Source organism: Triturus cristatus, chromosome 12 (assembly GCF_964204655.1).
Source record: "Triturus cristatus chromosome 12, aTriCri1.1, whole genome shotgun sequence".
Classification (NCBI taxonomy): Eukaryota; Metazoa; Chordata; class Amphibia; order Caudata; family Salamandridae; genus Triturus; species Triturus cristatus.
Genome location: NC_140595.1, coordinates 780,760,659 through 780,784,694, shown reverse-complemented (window position 1 = coordinate 780,784,694; position 24,036 = coordinate 780,760,659). Strand labels below are relative to the sequence as shown.

Here is a 24,036-nt window from a genome sequence, read left to right as displayed (position 1 = left end):
ATTCACTATAAATGTTTATATGCTATGACAAAAGGTCTAATAAACAATATTAAACAACAACAATTGACCTGCATAGGTTCATGTACTATATACCAACTAATTCAAAATAACACCAATAAACAACACAAATCTATTAATCCAAGAACTCTAACTCAACCTAATGCGAGACCTGTTGCATTGCAAATGCTTGTTTTCTATTTTATCTTCCCTTCATTGTTGCCTCCCCATTCCCTGTTGTTGCTTGCCCATCCCCAACCCGCTTCAAAGCTTGATCCGTCCAACACCCCCTCCCTCATCGCTGCTTGCCCAGTCTCGCTGCTTGTTTAATAAGTTGACTTGAATTTTTATTTTTGATATAAAACTGTTAACTTCTTTTATTCTGCTTTTCCTCCCTCCTTGCATGCCCGTCCCCCTCCTGCTTCCCTGCTCGATCCGGACCACACTCTGTCCCTCATCGCTGCTTACCCCCTTTCTTGCCCCTTCTCACCCCCCAGTCGCTGCTGATTTAATAAGTTGACTAGAATTCTTATTTTTATATAAAACTGTCAACACAACTCAGATTTTTCTGGCAATTTCCTGTTCCTGCTTGCCCTGGTCCACCAACCCCCTCCTGCTCTGCTGGTTGGCCCGTCCTCCCACTCCCTCCCTCATCACTGCTTGCCCCCTCCATCCATCAAGCTTGCCCAGTCTCGCTCCCCGTCGCTTAGTAAGTTGACTAGAATTTTTACTTACTGGTCCATAAACTGCTAAAACAAGCACTGGCAAAGCCAATAGTCTCACCTATGTGACAGCTATTGGTTTGGTCAATGTTTTTTAGTCATTTTTTACAGCAGTGTGGCTGCTATACAGCATGGCTAAAGTTATGGAAAAATATCGCTATGAAAAAAGCACTAAGATGTGGCTAGCGCTGGCTACGTTGTAACACTCTTTTTCTTTCAGCCGTGCTGCTGTACAACATGCCTAAAAGACACTAAATAGCTCTTGCATAGGCAAGACCTATTGGCTTTGCCAATGTGTATTTCTTTATACCTAGTGCTTCAGGGGTAGTAAGCGCTATATAAATGAAATTACAATACAATTACAATACCTGAATATAACCATTCACCGGCTACGTCAGGAAAGTACTTGCTAGGGGCAAACCATATCGCATAGAAGGCGCGAGTGTCTATTTCACGCGGCTATACTTCTTTTACACGGGTATTACATTTACTTCACATGCCCCAAAGGGTTGTAAAAAGCACAAGGTGGGTGTAATTGACACCTAAATGGTTGGCCTCTTTCATAACAGCACTGTGACGAGTACGGCCGCCAGCTTTCAAATGAGAAATCAGCAATTCGAATGTTTATTAGTATTTATAACCCCTACTTGAATATATATGTCTAGATATTTTTCAACAATTTCAACAAATTGCAACTACGGAAACCCACCAAGTACTGTCCTGCTGTGGCCGCAATCAATTATGAGTGTCCCGGTGAATTGCAATCCCAGCCTATATGTTTACACAAGGACTCCCAAGTACAAGTAGTAATAAATGTATCACACCTGCTAATGATCGCACCTCATAAACTCCCAACACCAGGGCACCAGATTGTATCTGAGGCGCTAACTAAATTATCCCATCCGACCACAGGGCACAAAGAATTATTTTAAATCCTATGGTCGACCCGATTAAATGTAATATGCGCTTTCATTATTGCAAGTACGATTTGCTCGATATACATCGCATTGCCCACGTTTTCTTCTGACTTTATCACAGGAAATACATGTAAATAAATAAGGAGAGGGCAACAAAATGTGCATGCACACAATACATTGCGATTCCTGGCGGTGTTGGAATAGGAATCGGAATTTACCGGGGTCGTTAAATAATACCACCCTCATATGCGTAATCTGGTCCTAAATGGGACCCAGCCAGAGCTCCTGTGCCGAGGGAAGGTGTGGTACCATGACGGGGGCCCGCATAAATCAAGCCTCCGGGCGAAGAATTTACGATGGTCTCGCGCCCCCTCAACTGTCGCCTGTAGACGTGGCAGCTCCTCTTTGGAAAGTTCTAGAATCCCCCCGAGCTTTGCTCGTTTCCCACTCAACAAAACTTCCTCACCAAGAACTTTCCGCGGAGGCCACGGATTGGTCGAAGAGCCCTCCTTGGTCCTACCCGAGTGCAGTGATTGGTGAGGGGAAGTTGATAGCTCCCACCTCTTTGCCCAGAGGTGAATGGTGTTGACATAGCGGAATTCCTCGGGTTGCGCACTACAGTTACGTCTATGTTTATAGAATGTCGCTGTAAAAACTTTAATTGGCTCCTATATCTAGCAATCCATTTTGGACAGTTGGGATTGGGCCTCGGTAAGAATAGGGGGTGATCAAAACGTAGTAAGAAGAGGCTTCTCAGACCTCCAAATAGGCAAGGGATGGAGAAACGTTTACCACGCCCTCTCCGTTTTGATTGGTTATAGGGGAGCAGGGACGAGTGTCTGCGCAAACAGGAGTAGTGGGCCGGTTCCTGTAGGTGGTATCTTATTTGGGCCCGCCTATTCTCCCGTGTGATTGGCGTAAACGGTGCTAAGTTTGTTCCTATTGGCGAAGGGGCGTGCTAGGCTCGACCGGTGGGTGGGTCGTGTCTCTGCCCAGTAGTCCCAGGCCTCAGATTTTAGTCTTTTTAGTGCCCGATTTTAGAGACGCCTAACCCCGCAGTGATGGCACGACCTGCCCCGTCGCTGTCCGTTCTCCTCCTGCTGACGCTGCTGGGAGCCGTGAAGGGAGGAGGCCCGGAGCCAGAGTCAGTGAATCTTGGTAAGTAAGAGGGGGGGGGGGGGTCTGACCAGCCTGGAAGTTGACTGTCGTGTGTGACTGACCAAGCGGGTAGGAGGTGGGTGGTTTAACTGATCAACTGGGAGTGACCGGCTGCCAAAAGGGGGTAGCTGTTCAAGATTTAGACTGGCCAAGGTGGTAGTTTTTTTCGGAGCAGCTGACAAAAGCACATTGGTGTGACTTTGTACTGTCAGCTGGGGTGATTTTGTACTGTCAGCTGGGGTGATTTTGTACTGTCAGCTGGGGTGACTGTAATGGCAGCTGGGGTGACTGGCTCTGTTTAATGGGGTGATGATCGACAGGCCGTGTGAGACACTAATCATAGTGCTGAAAGCTGTCAAAGTTATATTTGTGCAGAGTGTGTCTGTGGCTGCTCAAGTGGGCTCGCTGTCCATGGAAGGAGGAACACAGGGTAACTCTGGGAGAAAAACCGATGAGGAGGGTCTCCATACCCAGTGCTTGAAATGGAAATGTAGAAGTGCAGATACTCCTTGCCCCAGAGAACACGTTTGCTGCTGGGAAGTGCCAGTACACTCCTAGTAAAACTATAGAAGTGCTGAGAGGTGCCAGTACTGGCCCTTCCAAATAAAAGAAGTGCAGATACTAAGTACCTGCCCACACAAAGCACTGCCTGCCTACACATTTTAAAGTGCGATGTAAGAGGAGGTGGTCTAGGGAGCGAGACTGCTGCATGCATGCGACTGAGAGTCGAAGAGACAGCCCAGGCATGGAGTGAGATGGGCAGACAGACGGGCACTCTCTTGAGGGAGGGGGAGATTGCAGACGCCCTAGGCGTGGAGGAACTATGTGCGAACAGTGTTGGAGAGAGCAGACGGCATTGGGAGGGAGAGAATTAAATCTCACACAGAGGATGTGAGAAGGGGCGGAGTTTATGATGTTTAGAGAAAGGGAGAAGTACGTCTTATGGAGCGAGCTAAAGAAAGCAGCCGGTCAGCTAGCCCAGAGTCGGGCATTGTATAGGACTCTAGGCAGGGACAAAACTAAGCATTGCATGAAAAGAGGAATGGGGGTACCGGCATTCTGAAAATAAAGAGTAGGAAAGTTCGGTCTCAAAAAGTGAAAGTGGGGAGGGGTTACGTGAAGCCCGCAGCAGCGGCGTTTTACGTAGAAAGTGCCCAGGTCATGACCACATTATACAAATACATGCCCATTATCCAGTCGGTGCCTGTCCTAAAAACCTGAATGCTTCCCGACCGCTTGAGCCTATATTGGACATTCCTGCCCCCTGGGGGTCACAGAATTCTAAATCAAATAAAGAGGTTGGCAGTTGCTGCCAGCTGCCCTAGGGAACGAGAGGGCTGAGCACCACAGCACAGAGGGACGAGGGAGAGGCGGGGAGAGATAATTAAGTACTTCATAAGGAAATAAAGTCAGGGGAGGCCGCTGGCTCCCCTCAAGAGCTATGGAATGTAGGGACGAGAGAGCAGAGAGCCAGCGGCCCTGCGAGGTGAGGGCCAGAGAGCGCACACGCAGCTACTCCAGGAAGTAAAGCACTCTATCTCACCGTGTGAAGTGAGAGAATTAAGCATCACGTTGGGGAGGGATGAGAGAGGAGGGAACCAACTGTGCCCTTGCGCTAATGGTCTAATGTTCTGATTTTCGCGTAACATACACAATACAATCGGCGGAACAGAAATCCCAAATGACGCCTACCATCTGCCCTTCGCAGCGAGATAGCTAAGGAGCACCAAATGGGGAGAAACTGACAGCTAGCTACCCCAGGAGCTAAACACTGTAACCCTGTGGCTCTAGGCAGTACATACTGTAGGCAGCCAGAGAGCCATGCATCAAATGGGGAAAGAGAAGCGGTGACAGCTCTCCTAAAGATCTAAGCATTGTTTGAACCCCATGGAGCGAAAGAGGTTCGCACCCTATGGAGTGAACAGACTGCCAGCTACCCCAAGGGAGTGGGCGAGCTAAACACCAGATAGGGAGAGAGAACAGCTAGCTACGTACTGTAAGAAGACAGCACTGTTTGAACCTGGCAGTCTTCTCCATGCCAAGGTGACATGCTGGCCAGGGAGGGTCACTTGAAGTCCTCTTGCATGTGGACTGTGCAAGTGATGCATAGTGGGACTCCTTCATGACCACAAACCGTTAGACCCCTTCACCATCCTTGAGGTCTTTGCAGTTTTCCCTATTCAGGCATTTACACAAGTCACAGCAAGGTTTTACTCCTTAACATACACCATAGGACTTCTAAACTCCCCGTCCTTTATGCCCTCTATCTGACTTTGGCTGTTTGTGAACTTCACCCCCCTCCTACCAGACAATCCTAGCAGGAGGAAATCTTCAGTTTCAATCATTGTTAGTGGCTGCGTGCCTCTGTACCAAGATGGAATGCATACTTTACTTCGTCACCTTTCTGCCCCATCATTGAAGGCACCATTCCACTACTGTGGGTCACAGTTCTGCAAGCACCACTGACAGGCTGGACCACTGGGGTAACAATCCAACCTGGGCATGGTCCTACTGCTAAGGCCATCACTCTTGCCTTGCATCTCCGTCACTGCTTGCACTGGCGGTAATTAACCTGCTGGCGCAATATTGCCATCTCGGCAAATGGTTGTAGGAGCTGCTTCCATCCCAAACCCTGCTGAGGTGCATCCTGTTGCAGCTGCATGGGCAGTTGATAGCGGAAGGGATAACCGGTCCAGGGAATGGAAATGAAGGGCAGCAGGTAGATTTTTTAGAGCCGAAGGGCTGGTGGCAGAGCCACGCGCCCAGTACCTCACCATACAGAGACACGAAGGCCCTTTCTGCATCTCCTGCTTCCCAGACACCCCATTGATGCAAGAGAATCTCATCAACAGCAAGGATTCTCAATCTGGACAGACATTCAGTGGCCTTATTTCTCTAGCAGAGCGGTAAGTGGGGAGATGTGGGCCGAGCCATCCACAGAGATGGAAATGCATGCTGATTTTGTTGGAATAGCGTACAGCATGATTTAATTTCTTCTATGACCTTTTACGAGCAGCAACATCAATAGTTGTGAGAAACGTTAGTGGAGCTTTAAGATGCATTTTATATGGTCTTCCTTTCGCTCCTTGTTACGATGATTATGTGGCGGGTACGTATACTTTCATGTGAATATTACATTTGCAGTGCATGTGGTATTGGTTATATTGGTCTTATTTTTAAAAGCTTTATGGTAGAAGGGCACGCCTGTTCTTACTTTGTCTCAACATATAATAAACTTTTACCTATTAGCAGATTTACTTGCTGTATCCCAGAACTCAGCCAATGGTGGTACGGGGAACGGTGGGTTTTCAGTGTTGCCCTACATCTCATGAAGGAAGTTAATCCAGATATGTGGATTACCATCCAAGAAACACTTTACGCCTTTGCTTTTATTTGTGTTCCTGTGGATCTGTAGGATGGTGGCTTAATCAGAGTGGATGCGATTGGTACTGTTTAAAGTTGTTTCAGGTGCTAGCTGGGCCCTACTCCTTTTGTTGGTGACGCATAGAATCTTTGAGGTAATTTTGGCCTGCAACAAAAGCCATTGAAGACTTATGAGTTGGAGGGAGGGGGAGTGCACGTTAGGGTGTCTGCTGTGGTCTACTGGAAAAACAAACATTGGCAAAACAATAATGTGTAGAAATGGTATCACCTAGTGTATTGATTTTGTTTTGATCGTATTCAAATATTTGTTATTAGAAAACTTAAGAATTACAAAAATGCGGTTTATTTATGCTTTCCTAATTCTGAAATATTTGAGAAGTTCATTTACAGACATTTACATTTTTTTGTGTGCTAGAAAAAGTATTTCCTTTCAACCCCCTATATTGTCAGATGCAGGAAGCTGGCTCTGTATATACTACACCAGCGCACAGAGTCCAGTGGATCCCCAGAGGTATAGCAGAGGCTAAAGTAGGTAATACCTTACTCTCTTTTGTGGTAGTGTGGTTGAGCAGTCAGACTTATCAGAGGGTATTGTTAAGCATTTGTTGTACACACTCAGGCAAGAAATGATGTCACACGCTCAAAGACTGATTCCAGACCAATTATTTGTATAAAAAGTTGTTAGTTTGTTATTTTTTTACTAGAACCAAGAATCACTTAGTGCAGGTAAATTTTTCGATTTGCAAGACTAGCAATACTTTTCAAGAATGCAATATGACTTTGTAAATGTAGTAAATACTTCACAGTTTTACGAAAGCTTTCTGTAAATGCCAATCAGTTACAGATTTTAGAGTTTATTAATGTTAAAGATGGACAATGCAATGTAATGTTTCAGTTCAATGTGTTCCTAAGAAGGAAAGCAAGGTTAGTGACATACAGGTAAGTACTCTGTTTTGTAGTTCAGTCTCGGGCTGTTAGCACTTATGCAGGGCAAGGATCGGGTAGGTAAAGAGTGTGCACGCTCAGTGGCACTGGGGCAGCCGGGTGCAGAGGTCAAAGGAGAGGTTGGGCACATAGTAGTGCTATGGAGACTGGGGTACTCGGAAGAGCACCGGTCACAGGTAGGTTACCTGTGGTTTCTGGGTCAGGACCCAGGGATCAAAGGTAAGCTCACAGGGGGCCACGTGAAGGCACCAAAAGCGAATCTCCAGCGGCACTCAGGCGGCTGGGTGCAGGGTACAAAGTAGGCATCAGGGTCCCAATAGAGAACGTCGGTAGGGGAGAAATACTGCAGGCTTGGACCAGGAGGCTGGACGAAGGTAACCAATGGCTAGACAGGTAAGTTGGATAGCTGGGGGACACCTAGGCACCGTCTGCTGGTCTCCCCAAAGTCAGGGGCAAAGGATACAGGGGTGCCTTTTGGTGTCGGGTTCCCTTAGCTGGGGTCACGGGGACCCTCTGAACAGAGGCTGCAGGCTTCAAGGTGGGGTCTTGGAAAAGTCAGCCACTGGTGTGGACAAGGTCAGGATCGACAGGGAGACATCTCAGGCTAAGTGATTTACTCGAACTCTGACCATGAGCGTCGGGTGCAGAGTGGTACAGTGTCGCTGATCCGCTGGATCTGGAGACTTGTGTTGGTTTCTTTGCTGGACAAATTCGGTGCCCACAGGAGACTGGAGTCTTTGTCGAAAACAGCACAGGTCCTCTGGGGTTCTTGAAGTTGTTGTCTGCGGGTCGCACTGATTTCTGGAATTAGGGTCGCTGGAGGAGGAGACAGGCTGGTAGTAAAGGGGCCAATTCAGTCGTCGTCTTCTCCACTGCTTCATGGCTCTTCAGTCCTTCTTCTTCTTAGGCCATCAAGTATGAAGAGGTAAGGTTCAGGGGTGCCCCAAAATATTAGATTTAGGGGCATTACATGGGTGTGCCGGTCGGCACCAATGGGTCCCTTCCCTGGTGTGGCTACACCCCCTATTATACCTCCCTCCAGTGGGAGGGGGGCCTAGGCCTATTAATGATCATCAAGATGGAGAGGACTGAGATGTGTGCTTCACTTTGCCTCTCCCACCTGAGGGGTGGGGTTGGCAAAGGTGGGCACACCTCACTTCCTGGCTAGATTTTCCTGCAGACTCTTCAGCCCAAAGTGGGGGTCGGAACCGGTGGGGACCTGTTGCTGATAGCAGCAGAGGCTGGGGGTAGCTAACAAAGGTGGCAGGCCTTTGGAGCTTCCCCTTCGTGGACTCTTCCCATCCTGGGGGAGGAGGCATGACACCTCTACCCATGATGGGCTTTGTTTCAGGACCCAGAGGGTGGAGGCTGTCTACCCAGGGGTTCAGAAATCTGTCTTGTGGTGGCAGATGGCTGGTAGCCAGTCAGGAACCACACCAGGGTTGGTAATTTTTCAGGGGGCATCTTTCAGATGCCCTCTGAGTGCATTTTACATTAAATCCTACACTGGCATCAGTGTGGGTGTAATGTGCTGAGAAGTTTGGTACCAAACTTCCCCGTTTTTAAGTGGAGCCATTCTGGGGCTGTGGGGTTAATAATGACTAACTCCCAGCCCCTATACTCAAAATGGCTTCACTGCACTTAAAATGCCAGTGAATGACACACACACTGTAGGGGAATAGTGCTCATGCAATTGTGCCCTCACCTGTGGTATGGTGCATCGTGTCTTTAGGGCTGTAAGGCCTGCTAGAGGAGTGACACACCCATGTCATAGGCAGTGTTGGGGGGCATGGCACCCAGGGATAGATGCTATGTTGCTCTTCAGTTTAGTCTGCACCATAACATGCAGTGGCAGTGTGTGGGTGTTCAGGTGACAGGTCTTTGAGGCTGGTATAATACATGCTGCATTCCTCAGAGGCCCTCTCTGGTCACACGGTCCTTGGTACCGGGGGTATCTTTTACAAAGGACTTGCAGGTGGGCCAGAGGTGTGCCAATGGAGGGGACAAAGGTACCATTTTGGGAAAGAACACAGACACTGGGACCCGTATTGGCAGAGACCCAGAGCACACTCAGTCAAGTTGGCATCATGTAGCTGGCAAAACGTTTGGGGGTAACCATGCAAAAAGGGGCAAAATCCTCTCACTCTGAAGATTGAGAAAGTAAACATCAAACTCCCTCGTATACAAAGCCTGTCATTTCACCTGTCTTTGAATGCACAGCAAATGTATAGGTCTCTTTACAGAAAACGAACACTCATGGAAAAATACAGTAAAAAGGCAATGCTCCATGGGCTGAACAAAGACATGCTGGGCAGCCTAAAACAAATAAAACCAGGAAATGGCAAACATGAATTACAAACCACAAAGCCAATGGTAGGCAATAGACAGTGATTTAAATGGGCCAGGTTCTCACCGGTACCGAGTACGGGCACTTATTAATTTTTCGCCCCTTGAGTACCAGAACTTCTTCGCGGAACAGGAGAGTACCAGTAGCCATGGGGGGCCTTCTATTGATACACGTGGTGCTCCTCTCATTTTCTCGTGCCTCTGCAGCACTTTTCACCCGACCCGCACTGATTCTGCAATACTGGGCTCGCACAGGAGTGCCAGAACAGCAGCTCTTGACACCAGGACACAGCAATCTTGTCGTGCTACTCTGCAAGTCTTCCGGCAGCAGGGTGTTTGGTTTACCCTTTGATCTTGCACAGTAGGAGTTGAGAGTCCACCATAAAACTAATTGGCGAGGTTGTGGGGCACATTTTTCAGGGCAGTACAGCTTTTTAGCATGCCTGTTGTTTTAAATGACTGAAAATGTTAGTTCATCAGCAATTTACATTGATCATTCTTACTTGAATGGAAATCCCTACATTTGCCACCAATTTTATGATTACCCTCAAACAAAAAAATACCTTAAAGGCAACACAGGTGTGGTACATTTAAACCCCTTGTTTTGTATGAGAAACCATGCATAACCCAAATGCGATAGGATGCTCCATGGAATGTCTTACACTTTAAGACAGTTCTGGATTTCAACTGGCAATGCTTTTGCATTCTGGGACTTGTAGTTCCCCTTTCTCATTATAAGTGAGGGTTTCTAAAAATTCCAGCATGCAAAGCTTTGATGGCAAAATTCTGAGACTGTTTTGAACATAACCTTATTAGTAAATGCTTTATAAATGGTTATTAGGGCCATAACAATTAGACAGATACTTCAGACTTTCTTACAATGCATTTGGATTTCTTGCATGTAAAGCTAGGAAAGGTTGAAAACATAGTTCCGTCCTTATGCTCACCCCACACTCCACCCCTCAGCCCACCACTCCTTTTGGTGAGTACCTGCGCTTATTTTTTCCATTTAAAGTACTGCCTCGACCCAAGAAAACACAGAGGGAACCTACAAGGTATGATTTTCATCTTCTGACTGAGTGAACCAATCACGTCGTACTGACACCCAAGTCTCTCCATCATTGGCTGCCGGTCAGTATGATGATTTGTCTGAAACCCCTCCTCTTGGGAGGTAGAGCATTGCATGGTCGCGTCCCTTCTTAAGGAAGGTGATTTCCTACCACTGAGTAGAAGCCCGAGGTCGTCATCTGCATGTGACTCGTCCTCATCCGCCAAGATGCAGGGGATTGTAGGAGACTCCTCCGCAGTCGCGGCCGGCATGACTCGCAGGTGGAGGGGGTCGCGAGATTTAATTTTTTTGAACAAACTTACCTTACCGAGTCCCGCGCCGCCTCAGCTCCCGGCCAGATTCTGCGTTTTCCCAGCTGCTCTCCTTCCTCCAGCAGGTACAGGAAGCAGGTAGTCTCCCTCCCCTCCCTTAAGCCAATCGCAACGCTGCAATAGCAGCGTTGTGATTGGTGGGGACAGTGCCCAGCCAGGCGCCTATGGGGAGGCCATTTCCTCTATGCAGGCTGTTCTCTATGTAGGCTGCATGCAGCCTACATAGAGAAAATGCCCCAGTGGGCCGACCAAACAGTCATGGCACAAGGCATTGGGCAAGCCACTCCTCCTTGACCCGCCCACCTGCCCGCCCCCAACCAGGCATACCCTTCTGCTTTCTCGCAGCGCGAGAAGCCGAAACATAAAATGGTATTTAAAATACCATTTTATGTTTCTGCTTCTCGCACTGCGATAAAACAGTGGGGCGACGCTGGTCTGCCCTAATGGAGGAGCCGTCCCTGCTTTAAACACCACTTTTAAGAATTCCTTGCGTTTTCCTCAAGAGGGTTTCACGAAATGCCAAACAAACAGGTTGTGAGACTAGAGTTGGGAAAATAAAATTGCGGCACACGCATGTTAAAACGGACCTTATTGGAACGTTGAACCCTTCTCACCCCTGACCCACGAGTGTGAGGAGTAAACTTGTACACCATATCTCGTTTGTCAGCATGCGGCTTCTCTGAGCCCACCCTATCGCTTCCGCTCTCGAGCTGCCAGAAGCTGCCACGATTAAGTGTGCCACAAACATTAAATACAATTTGCAGTAAACACCTGGCGGCTTCACCAGTCTTCTCAATTCAGTGCAAATTACTTCATTGGCACGACAAGTTAGGCAAGAGTTGCCTAGGTAAATACCCAGAGCGGGCTGCGTCCGAGGCTGTTCTTCGGCAATGCCTGGCCCGTTCCCTGCAGACACTCACTCCGCCGCCGTCGTCACCCATGCGGTGCTTATATTCTCCCCACCTTCGCGAGGGCAGGTGTCCCTCCCTCAGGGACTCGTGTCTGGTGCTCTCATTGCCCCGCCCGTGCCCCCACACACTTAAGCAGCTGGCCCCAGCCTTTCAGCTGCTGCCAAGCAGACCTCCATGAAGCCCGCAAACATCAGTTTTTGTGTCTTTTCAGTTGTCTCGGACGAGTATACCCCCCCAAGACTGCTACAGAATAAACCCCATTAAATACTCTCGTGCACAGGTGCACACGCAAGCCCTTTTAGTACTCCCAGGTACCGGCACATACTTACCCCCTTCAGCCCCCAGGGATACCAGTGTGCCCATTGAATACTCCGGGCACTGATGCATACTCCACTCCATTTAAAACTCTCAGGCAGGGGTAATACTTCTCGTTATTGAGTACTTTCAGGTACTCAAACATACTCTGCTCCATGCATTCATAGTGCAGTCCTTTGAGTACTCTGACACCGTTGCATAATCTGCCCTATTGCATACTCTGAGGTGCATACTCTAACACATTAACTACTCGAAGGCGCCGGTGCATGCTGCTCTCCATTAAATACTCTCGGCCACTGTTACATACTCCTGCCCATTGAATATTCTCTGACATTGCTGGGTAGTTCTCCCCATTGATCAACTGAGGCATGTTTCAACCTACTGAATTCTGAGTCTTGGCACATACTCCTGCCCATTGAGTACCTAGGGGCATCCGGTTCACATTCTTCCTCCGTGAATACTCCCAGACACTGGTATACACTCTGCCCCATTCAATATTCTCCTGCACCAGTACATACAAGGCACCATTACATAGTCGGCTCATTGAATACTTCAAGGAACTCATTAGTACTCCGCCACATTGAATGCTCTCAGGCACTGGTACATACTTTGTCCCATTTAATACTCTGAGACAGCATCATACTCAGCCCACTCAGTAATCTAGGACAACAGAACGCTTTGCTCGCCATTGAAAACTCGGAGGCACTGTAACATTTCAGATGTCATTTTTTAGGTCTCGCCTATGCAGTGTGCATGCGCTGCTTAGGAGGACCTTCAGCCGTCATTCTGCTCTTTTTCAAAGCTCATACTCGTGCTTTTGGCGGCATCCACCTTGCGGAAGTGAGCAGGGGCACGCCAACAAGCACGAGAATGTGCTTCAAAAAAGAGCAGACTGCTCTCTCCAGCACGCTCGCAGCACTCGCAGGCTCACCTCCTGCTCCCCCTCTCCCACAATTAACTTTCGTGGCCGCTCTCTTCGGCCCAGTCCCTCCTCCCTCCACTCAATTGCTGCTAGTCACACGCCAACGCGAGTATAAAGAGTCGCTTTAAACACATGCTCGACAGGCCTGTTCGGCTGCTTCACACAATTTTTTCTAAAGTTTATCTTTCGCACCATCTGCCAGCGCCTTGCCGCATGAATCAGTTCGTCCTTCGCTTCTTTTTACCTTCCCCCCCCCCCCGTGTTGGCCCTCCTTTGACATTATCTACTGCGGATCAAAAGATCATATAGGAATAAACAAATGCTGTAGCAGTTTTAAGCCGCTATCCCGGGATAAACATACCTCAACACAGTATCACTACCCGCATTTAATTGGCTTCTGCACATTTCATTTTGCCCTTTATTAATTTGCATACTTACAGGCAATTGTACTCTAGTACAGCTTTATAAACTGCTTTATAAACTTGTGTACAAGACAAACTCGGAGCCTCATATTTAGCACGCACCTCCCCATCACAAAACTTCCTTCAAACAGGGATCCGCAGAGTACTCCTACCCACATGCTAATCGGTTGCGCCACATTTACTTCAACCATCAGGCATTAATTTTGCTTTTCATGCTTTCCATAGCCCACACATATGCACTGAAAAACTTTTCACTACCTCCCACGATAATTTGCAGGGCTTTTACCCACACAACCGTTTGCCACTTCCTTTTTTTCCCCTTCCCCTGTCGGACCCCTCCCACTCACAATTACAAGTTGCTGCTGGTGCGCACAGTTATTTATCTTCTCTGGTACCGCAATAATCTTGCGCACAGCATTAGCCCGCAGCATCACACTGCCCATCTACTTATACGCTCTTGCCCCGTGTATTTGCCCTTACTACCTATTCTTATGTATCTTATGCGGTGACTTACACCGGCTTCCCGCACATACTTTAAAACCACCACCGCTCACTCTTTCCCTGAAACCCACTCCTTCCTCCCTTTATTCTGCTACCGTGTTGGTTACATTGTAATGTGACTATTACAAACAGTGTTAACATATTATGCTGCAACCCGCAAAACACTTTAAATCCACCCTGGTTCCCTGGTTCCCTCTTTCCTTACCACCCACTCCTTCCTCACTCCATTCTGTGCCTCTGTTGGTTACATTGCACTGTCTGTATTCCCAACAGTGTAAGGATCACAAGCTGCAACCCGCAAACATTGCATTAGACGTGCAGCACGCACACAGTCCATTCTGTGCCCCTGTTGGTTACATTGTGATGTAACTATAAAAAACAAGCATTTGCATTGCAATAGGTCTCGCTTTCACGCGAGTTTGAGCTATTGACGTTGCAAATAAAAATCCCTTTTATTTATTTTTTCGTTTAAAAAAACATAAATAAAAGGCATTGTCATTTACAATGCCAATAGCTTAAACTTGTGTAAATGCGAGACCTATTGCATTGCCAATGCTTATTTTTATTGTGTATGCTTCATATAATGTTACAGTATAGATGAGCTAATAAAAAGTATCAACTACAACTCACAATAATTAAAACCACAATAGCAACAATCTATAATCAAAAAGAGCCCAAAGCTCCTTGTATTGGCTTGTAACTGTTTATAAATTAGTGTGCAGTAGACATGGGACAATGAGTTAATTTGTCATTTACCTCCAGAACCTCATCACACAGTCAGTCAGTGGAGCAGTTTAGAGTTAACTGCGGAATGCCGAGTCTCTCTCTCTCTCTTTCTTTCTCTATCTCTCTCTTTCTCTCTCTCCCCTCCAAAACCTCATAGGGAAACTGCTGATATGATTGATTTTTCCAGCAAAAACAAAGTGCCTCCGCCAATCCAGTTGTTCTGCATGAATATTTGATAGAGATTGGTCACTGATATTACTAAGCCAGCGATAATAATGTTGAACAAATGAAGATTATGTGGTTTGTTTTTCCAAACTTGGCACACGGGGGACGCTGGCGGCTTTGCCTTGGGATTCCACTCCTTATGGAGGCAAAAGCAAGTTATGTTACAACATCTGCGCAGGTATGCTTTAAAGGTGTCTGTGCCCATTGGGCACGTGACGTGAGGCAGGTCAGATATGTTTGCTTGACAGGCACTGATATGGCTGTTAGATTGAGTTCTAACCATGGTCTATGTTGTGTGGTGGACAGCGACAGAGTCCACATCTGCTGTGTGTAGTTCATACGTGGTTTATCCAGACATCACACCGTATGTCATCGCGGAGTCTGTTTTAGTGGCCACAACCATTAACTCTTCCAAGATGTCTTTAATGCATGTCTTTTTGGAAATACTTTTAATCCTGTAGTGGCACTTAGATGATAGTTTTCAACGAGGCTAAGCCTTTTAATTTATTCTAAATAACCATATTTAGATAATTGTACTGGTTTATTCTGCTGTTCATTCTCACCGCATTGAGTAATCTCAGGCACCAGTACATACTCCAACCCATTGAATGGACTGATGCACAAGTAACACCCTCCTTCCTACTGAATACCTTGAGATATCCGCACATTTCCCCAGCCCATCTATCCCACTCATTGAATATGACTGGGCATGGGTGCCTATTCGAACCCACTGGATACACTGCGGCACCAGTAAATACTTCAACGCATTGATTACACTGCAGCACCATTACATACTTCAATGCATTGATTACACTGCAGCACCATTACATACTTCAATGCATTGATTACACTGCAGCACCATTACATATATCAATGCATTGATTACACTGCAGCACCATTACATACATCAATGCATTGATTACACTGCAGCACCTGTGTAGGAGAGTAGGACCTGCTTCTTATAGTTACCCCCACTTTTTCTGATGATTCACTGTTTTCGACTTAGACTGGCTGGGATCCTGCTATCCAGGACCCCAGCCAAGCTGCTTTCTCCTCTAAATTGATTGCATGTACTTTAGGTACACTCCAGATTGGATGCTGGGGTACCCTTATCAGTCCCTTTTATATGGTATACTATGTACCCAGGGCACAGGTACCCCAGAGGCCTCTCAGGGGCTGCAGCATGTATTATGCCACCCCTGGGAGACCATTCAAAATGACACCACAGGTCTGCTACAGCAGCCTGTGTAAGGTGGTGCATGCACCCCTTACTTAGATATAGGTTCACTATATCTACTCCATATCCCTGCACATATAAACCTATCAGGCACCCCTATGGTAGGCCTTCTCAATCCTGAAGGCAGGGTGCTGGGTTTTATGTGAGAGGGTGCACCTGCATGAGCAGACCCCCTCTGCAGCCTTTGGAACCTATATACCGGGGTTGTTTGTGATGCAGCCAACCATATATACTAAGTGCATTATAACCTCACGGTAAATGCTAACTTTAAAACGGCTGCATGGAAACATGTCGTGTTTGGTGTCAAACACCTTGGAATCATACCTTCACTCCAGTAACTGGTGTGGGAGGTATGATTCCACCCTCCTAGAGGGAGAAATATGACAACACCGGTACACCCGGTACCAGCTTCACAGAACCTGGCATCACATAATGGATGCTGCCAGCCACAGACACAAATCTGCCCTCCTGCTGCTGGACGAAACTCCGGCAGGGGAGGCTGGACAATAGGTTTCCTGTCACAGGGAGGTGTGACCATCTGCCAGACTTTAGTGTATTGGGGCTGGGTGGGTGCACTCTGAGAGTGCTTTGATATCTGCACTGGGGTCACATTTGGTGTTCCTGTGCAGAGGCCAGCTCCTGCTCTGACGTGAAACTGGACAAAGGACATGGGTGTAGCCACCCCTTTGTCCTGACCCTCCCTTAGGTGGGTCCCCAGAGTTTGTCCCACCCCTTCCTTGGGTATAAAGTAGGAACCCCTGACTACATAACTTTGGATTTACCTGGGCGAAACTCTGCTACAGCTGCTACAGAAACCAAATACTTCGACTATCTACACTACACTAGAATGACTGAAGAATCTCCCTTGGAGTAAAGGAGTTACTCCCCTGCAAGACAGGCACCTGAAGCGCATCTGACCGGTATGCCTCTACGCAGCTCCTGAAGGACACTGAAGATTTCTGCAACACAGAAGGTGGGTTCCCGTGGTCTCTGAGGTTGATCTGTGCTCTCAGCAATTCTGAGACTCGCATCACTCGTGGGGACCTTGCAACCCGAACCCCTGGGCACCGTGTACATTTGCAGCAGCATATGCTTTTTGGCGACCCCTGAGGCTGTGCTTTGGGCTACTTGTAGTCCAGACCCGAGCAGTATTTCCACTGAAGATTTCCGGCCTACACTCCACGAGTGTTCCGTGGGCTGGTATTTTGTGATTCAGCTCGAGGTCCCTTCGCGATCCCTGGTCTGTCGACCTGTGGGTCCCTGAGAAGGGAACTTTAACTTTCAGTGGGCTTTCCTGGTTGCTCCAGACGTCCCCTGACTCCATCGCTCCTGGAGTCCCCAGGAACTTGCTGGACCGAAGCTAGTCCTCACCGAAGCATCTTTTCTCTGACCGTGTGGGTTGCAGTTGCCAAGGCTTGTTGGTGTTCAATCCGGACACTGACCCCGCAGCACTCAACATCCTTCGTGGGACAGCTCACCTGCAGACTTTGGTCGTCGTCGAAGTCTCATGGTCCCCGTGGCTGCAGAGTCAAGCTTCACCTCTTCTCACCTGAAACACCCGACATCGGTGGGCATTCATATGTTGTGCCCCTGGTCACTGTGAAGTGACCCAGACTCTGTCTTCTCTGCTTTCAGGTTCGTCTCAGCTCTGATCCAGGCTTGCATCACACTGGACACTTCTCATCTTCCCGGCAGCAGCACTTCTTCGCATCACGCCATTGAAATCAACGAGCGTTTCCGACACCACTTGACCCCTACGCACCCTGCTCTCCTGGGATAGGTAACACGGGTACCTCGGAACTCTCAAGGGTGCTGGCCTCAGAACCTTCTGTGTTCCAAAGGGTTTGCTTGAAGTCCTCTCCTAAGTGTCCTTAATCTTTAAAATTCCAACCGCGACTTTCCCATAGTTGTACGGAGCTCGCGCCTGTGTTCTCACACTGCACGTGTCCTCCGTGGGTCCCCTGTGTCTCTACCTTGGGTGGTTCCTTGGGGTCCCAGCGATTCTACGTGCTCTAGGCACTGTGTCTAGTCAAGTTGAGGTTGTTGCACCACTTTCTCAGTATATGGTTTGGTCTCCCCCTGGAGCCCACTGTGTATTGTGCTATTTACTGTCGTTCTAGTGCTTTAATATTGTGTATCTTGTTCTCTAATCTCATAAAGAGGTTAGTAGAGAGTGTTTAATAATAAATACATATATTTTATATATACCTGGTGTGGTTCGCCTTTCATTTGGTCATTCAGGAGGTTATAATCTGGTAAACCAAGCTGGTTTACATTCCTTCGAGACTTAGCCTGAAGGCTGCTCTCCATAGCTACCACTAGGATAGATTTCAATAAAGGTTGTCTTTAACCTAATCATCAATAAGGGTCATTTGGACTGGTCCAAGGTGCCCACTATAACTAGTGTACAGCATATACCAGGCCAACTTCTCATAAACATTACATACTTCAACTCCTTGATTACACTGCAGCACCATTACATACTTCAATGCATTGATTACACTGCAGCACCATTCCTTCAATGCATTGATTACACTGCAGCACCATTACATACTTCAATGCATTGATACACTACGGCACCAGTACATACTTCAATGCATTGATTACACTGCAGCACCAGTACATACTTCAATGCATTGATTACACTGCAGCACCAGTACATACATCAATGCATTGTTTAAACTGCAGCACCATTACATACTTCAACGCATTGATTACACTGTGGCACCATTACATACTTCAATGCATTGATTAAACTACGGCACCAGTACATCCTTCAACCCCTTGATTACACTGTGGCACCATTACATACTTCAATGCATTGATTACACTGCAGCACCAGTACATACATCAATGCATTGTTTACACTGCAGCACCATTACATACTTCAACGCATTGATTACACTGTGGCACCATTACATACTTCAATGCATTGATTAAACTAAGGCACCAGTACATCCTTCAACCCCTTGATTACACTGCGGCACCATTACATACTTCAACGCATTGATTACACTGTGGCACCAGTACATACCTCAACACATTGATTACACTTCGGCTCCAGTACATACTTCAATGCATTGATCACACTTGGGCACCGGTACATACTTCAGTGCATTGATTACTCTGCGGCACCAGTACAAACTGCAACCCCTTCATTACACTGGCACCAGTCCAAACTGCAACCCCTTTATTACACTGCGGCAACAGTACAAACTGCAACCCCTTCATTAAACTGTGGCACCAGTACATACTTCAACGCATTGATTATACTGCGGCACCAGTACATCCTTCAACCCCTTGATTACACTGCGGCACCAGTACATACTTAAACCAAATGGTTACACTCCGGCACCGGGACATACTTCAACCCCTTGATTACACTGAGGCACTAGGACATACTTCAACCCCTTGATTACACTGCGGCACCAGTATATACCTCAATGCATTGATTACATTGCGGCTCCAATACATACTTCAACCCATTGATTACACTGCAGTACCGGACATATATCACTCTCTTGATTACACTGCGGCACCGGGACATACTTCAACCCCTTGATTACACTGTGGCACCAGTATATACCTCAATGCATTGATTACATTGCGGCTCCAGTAAATACAACAATGCATTGATTACACTGCGGCTCCAGTACATACCTTAATACACTGATTACACTGCGGCACCAGTACATACCTCAACGCATTGATTACACTGCAGCACCATTACATACTTCAATGCTTTGATTACACTGCTGCTTCAGTACATACTTCAACGCATTGATTACACTGCAGCACCATTACATACTTCAATGCATTGATTACACTGCTGCTCCAGTACATACTTCAATGCATTGATTACATTGCGGCACCAGTGCATACCTAAACGCATTGATTACACTGTGGCACCATTACATACTTCAATGCATTGATTACACTACGGCACCAGTACATCCTTCAACCCCTTGATTACACTGCGGCACCAGTACATAATTCAATACATTGATTACAGTGCAGCACCATTACATACTTCAACGCATTGATTACACTGTGGCACAAGTACATACCTCAACACATTGATTACACTTCGACTCCAGTACATACTTCAATGCATTGATCACACTTGGGCACCGGTACATACCTCAGTGCATTGATTACACTGCGGCACCAGGACAAATTGCACCCTCTTCATTACACTGTGGCACCAGTACAAACTACAACCCCTTCATTACACTGGCACCAGTACAAACTGCAACCCCTTTATTACACTGTGGCAACAGTACAAACTGCAACCCCTTCATTACACTGTGGCACCAGTACATACTTCAATGCATTGATTATACTGCAGCACCATTACATGCTTCAATGCATTGATTACACTGCAGCACCAGTACATCCTTCAACCCCTTGATTACACTGCGGCACCAGTTCATACTGTAACACCGGTACATACTTCAACCCATAGGATACACTGCGGCACCATTACATACTTAAACCCATTGATTACACTCCGGCACCGGGATATACTTCAACCCCTTGATTACACTGGGGCACTGGGACATACTTCAACCCCTTGATTACACTGCTGCACCAGTATATACCTCAATGCATTGATTACATTGCGGCTCCAGTACATACAACAATGCATTGATTACACTGCGGCTCCAGTACATACCTTAATACACGGATTACACTGCGGCACCAGTACATACCTCAACACATTGATTACACTGCAGCACCATTACATGCTTCAATGCATTGATTACACTGCAGCACCAGTACATCCTTCAACCCCTTGATTACACTGCGGCACCAGTTCATACTGTAACACCGGTACATACTTCAACCCATAGGATACACTGCGGCACCATTACATACTTAAACCCATTGATTACACTCCGGCACCGGGATATACTTCAACCCCTTGATTACACTGAGGCACTGAGACATACTTCAACCCCTTGATTACACTGCTGCACCAGTATATACCTCAATGCATTGATTACATTGCGGCTCCAGTACATACAACAATGCATTGATTACACTGCGGCTCCAGTACATACCCTAATACACGGATTACACTGCGGCACCAGTACATACCTCAACGCATTGATTACACTGCAGCACCATTACATACTTCAATGCATTGATTACACTGCTGCTCCAGTACATACTTCAACGCATTGATTACACTGCTGCTCCAGTACATACTTCAGCGCATTGATTACACTGCGGCACCAGTACAAACTGCAACCCCTCCATTACACTGTGGCACCAGTACAAACTGCAACCCCTTTATTACACTGTGGCACCAGTACAAACTGCAACTCCTTAATTACACTGCATCACCAGTACAAATTCAACTAATCGATTATACTGCATTACCATTACATACTTCAACACATTGATTACACTGCGGCACCGGACATACATCAACCCCTTGATTACACTGCGGCATGGTGACGTACTTCAACCCCTTTAATTACACTGCGACACCAGGACATATGTCAGTCCCTTGATTACACTGCGGCACCAGTACATACTGTTAACACCGGTACATACTTCAACCCACTGGATACACTGCGGCACCATTACATACTTAAACCCATTAAGTACACTCCGGCACCGGGACATACTTCAACCCCTTGATTACACTGAGGCACTGGGACATACTTTAACATGCCATCATCACACACTGCCCCCTTTTTAGGTCTCGCCTGAGCCCGCACATGTGCTGCTCTGCGAGACATTTAGTATTGGTGTTTTAAAAGTGCTGCCAGACCTCGCTGGCCTAAAGCTTGCGTTCATGCGAGCTTGCACGCACGCAGCCGTCGTATGCCTCCCTTCCAGCACGATCACTGCTGCGCGCGCACCACTCGCGTGCTTACCACAGAGCCCTATTATCGCGATCGCTTTCACTGCGATCGCGATCACTCTCGCTTTCACGGCCATGCGGCCGTTACTTTTACGGCCGCGTGGCCAATGCTTGTTCTGAAAAAGAAGGCAATCTGCCTCCCACGCCCTGCACAAGCTGTAGCCCCTCGCTCTCTACACCCACGTCGTTTACCTGCTTGCCCTCCCAGGGGCTGAAGGAGTAACAGGACGCAGAGTCTCTACAGCTGTCTGAAGCCTTCCATTAAGGATAGGATATAGGATAGGATATAGCTTTTTAAAGCGCTCGATTGCTGTAGCGTCTTGGCGCTGGTGAGGGTGGAAGTGGTGAAGTCTTATTGCAGGGGCTACATTGAAGCAAACAGCCAAGTCTTCAGGAACTTCCTAAAGGATTGATGATTTGGCAAACATCTCATGGAAGTGGGCAGCTTATTCCAAAGCTTTGCAGCACAGTTTGAGAAGGTTCTTCCACCCCATCTGACTCTCCTAGCCCTATTCACCTGAAGAAGGCCCAAAGTACTAGATCTCAGGGCACGACCGGGAATGTAGGGGATCAACATTTTTTTAATGTCCTTAGCTCCTCCCCCAAAAAAAGCTTTGTGGACCAGGCATAATGCCTTAAATTCCACACGTTGTTGTACAGGAAGCCAGTGTAGTGCTCACCTTCCCGCCCAGGTGGATTGGCCTCTAGGAATATTCAGAAGCAATCTTGCGGCGGCATTCTGCAATGACTGTAGCCTACTCAGCTGGGCTTTGTTAATCCCCAATAGCAGGGCATTACAATAGTCAAGCTTGGACAGCAGAAGAGCCACCACAACTGCCTTTTGTAGTTCCTGCGCAATAAAAGGAAAGATCTTTCTCAAGGTCTTTATTAGGAAAAACATGAAGAGGTAAGGCTATTCAACTGGGCCGAGAAATTTAGCTGACTGTCAAACATAACACCAAGGATTCTCACCTTGGACACAGGGCAGGGGCATTCACCAGCCTTCAGGGGCCATCAGGAGTCGTTCCACAGGGATTGCCCCTGACAAAAACTCAATGATCTCTGTTTTGTCTGTATTGATCTTCAGGAAGCTATGGTTCATCCCGGTCATGATTTCCAGAAGACACGTGTGGAATCTAATGGCTGTGTCATCTGACTGATTGGCCGTCGAGATTATAAGCTGGGGATCATCCGCATAGGACACTAGGGCAAAACCATGCTTCCTGATGAGTCTGGCCAAGGGGGTGACGTAGATGTTAAACAGCGTGGGTGACAACGCTGATCCCTGTGGAACCCTACAGGGAAGATGGAAACTGTCGGACTGAAAGCCGTCCCAATATAGGCTCTGCTCCCTGCCCTCCAAAAACGATGAGAGAAGGGACAGAGCTGGGCCCTCAATACCAACCTACTGAAGTCTCTGTATTAACACTGTGTGGTTCACGGTGTCAAAAGCTGCTGTCAGATCTAGCAATACGAGAATTGCCCTACCCTCTCTGTCCACTATTCCTCGGATCTCCTCAGCTGCTACGAGCAGGGCTGATTCCGTGGAATGCTGTGAGCGAAAACCATGCTGCGTGGAGTCTAGTAAATTGTGGTTATTAAGATAGTCGGTCAATACCCTGTTTACTGATTTCTCCAAGATTTTAGCTGCTATGGGCAGGGCAGCAATCGGGTGATAGTACTTGGGCTCAGAGGGGTCTAAAGAGGGTTTTTTCAATATTGGCCTGATCGTAGCTCTCTTCCAACAGGTTGGATAACTACCCGACTCCAATACTTGGTTGATTAAGGGAGTTAATTTGTCTCCAATTCTATTTGCAGCCAAGTGCAAAATCATAGGAGGACAGGGGTCTTTAGGTGAGCCTGACTTTGTAGCAGCAATAAGTTTACATGTTTCTTCCTTAGTAATTGCTGGGAAATTTACCAGCCTGGGATGTATTATACCCTTTGCGACCTGGGGTTGCTCTAACTTATCTGAGCTTGGACGAGTGTTCAGAAGATCATCGTAGATTAGTTGGACCTTATGCTGGAAGAATGTGGCTAGTTTGTTGCACAT

At 47.3% G+C, this 24,036-nt stretch overlaps 1 protein-coding gene across 1 annotated transcript in view; it reads left to right on the top strand.

Moving 5' to 3' along the window:
• The first annotated feature begins 2,601 nt into the window (after positions 1-2,601).
• PLOD3 (procollagen-lysine,2-oxoglutarate 5-dioxygenase 3) overlaps positions 2,602-24,036 on the top strand; it is a 361,546-nt gene continuing 340,111 nt past the window's right edge. Inside the window, exon 1 of the mRNA XM_085639312.1 lies at positions 2,602-2,794. Within this exon, the coding sequence (XP_085495438.1) occupies positions 2,698-2,794 (97 nt within the window). The 5' untranslated portion in view covers positions 2,602-2,697. The remainder of the gene's footprint in view (positions 2,795-24,036) is intronic.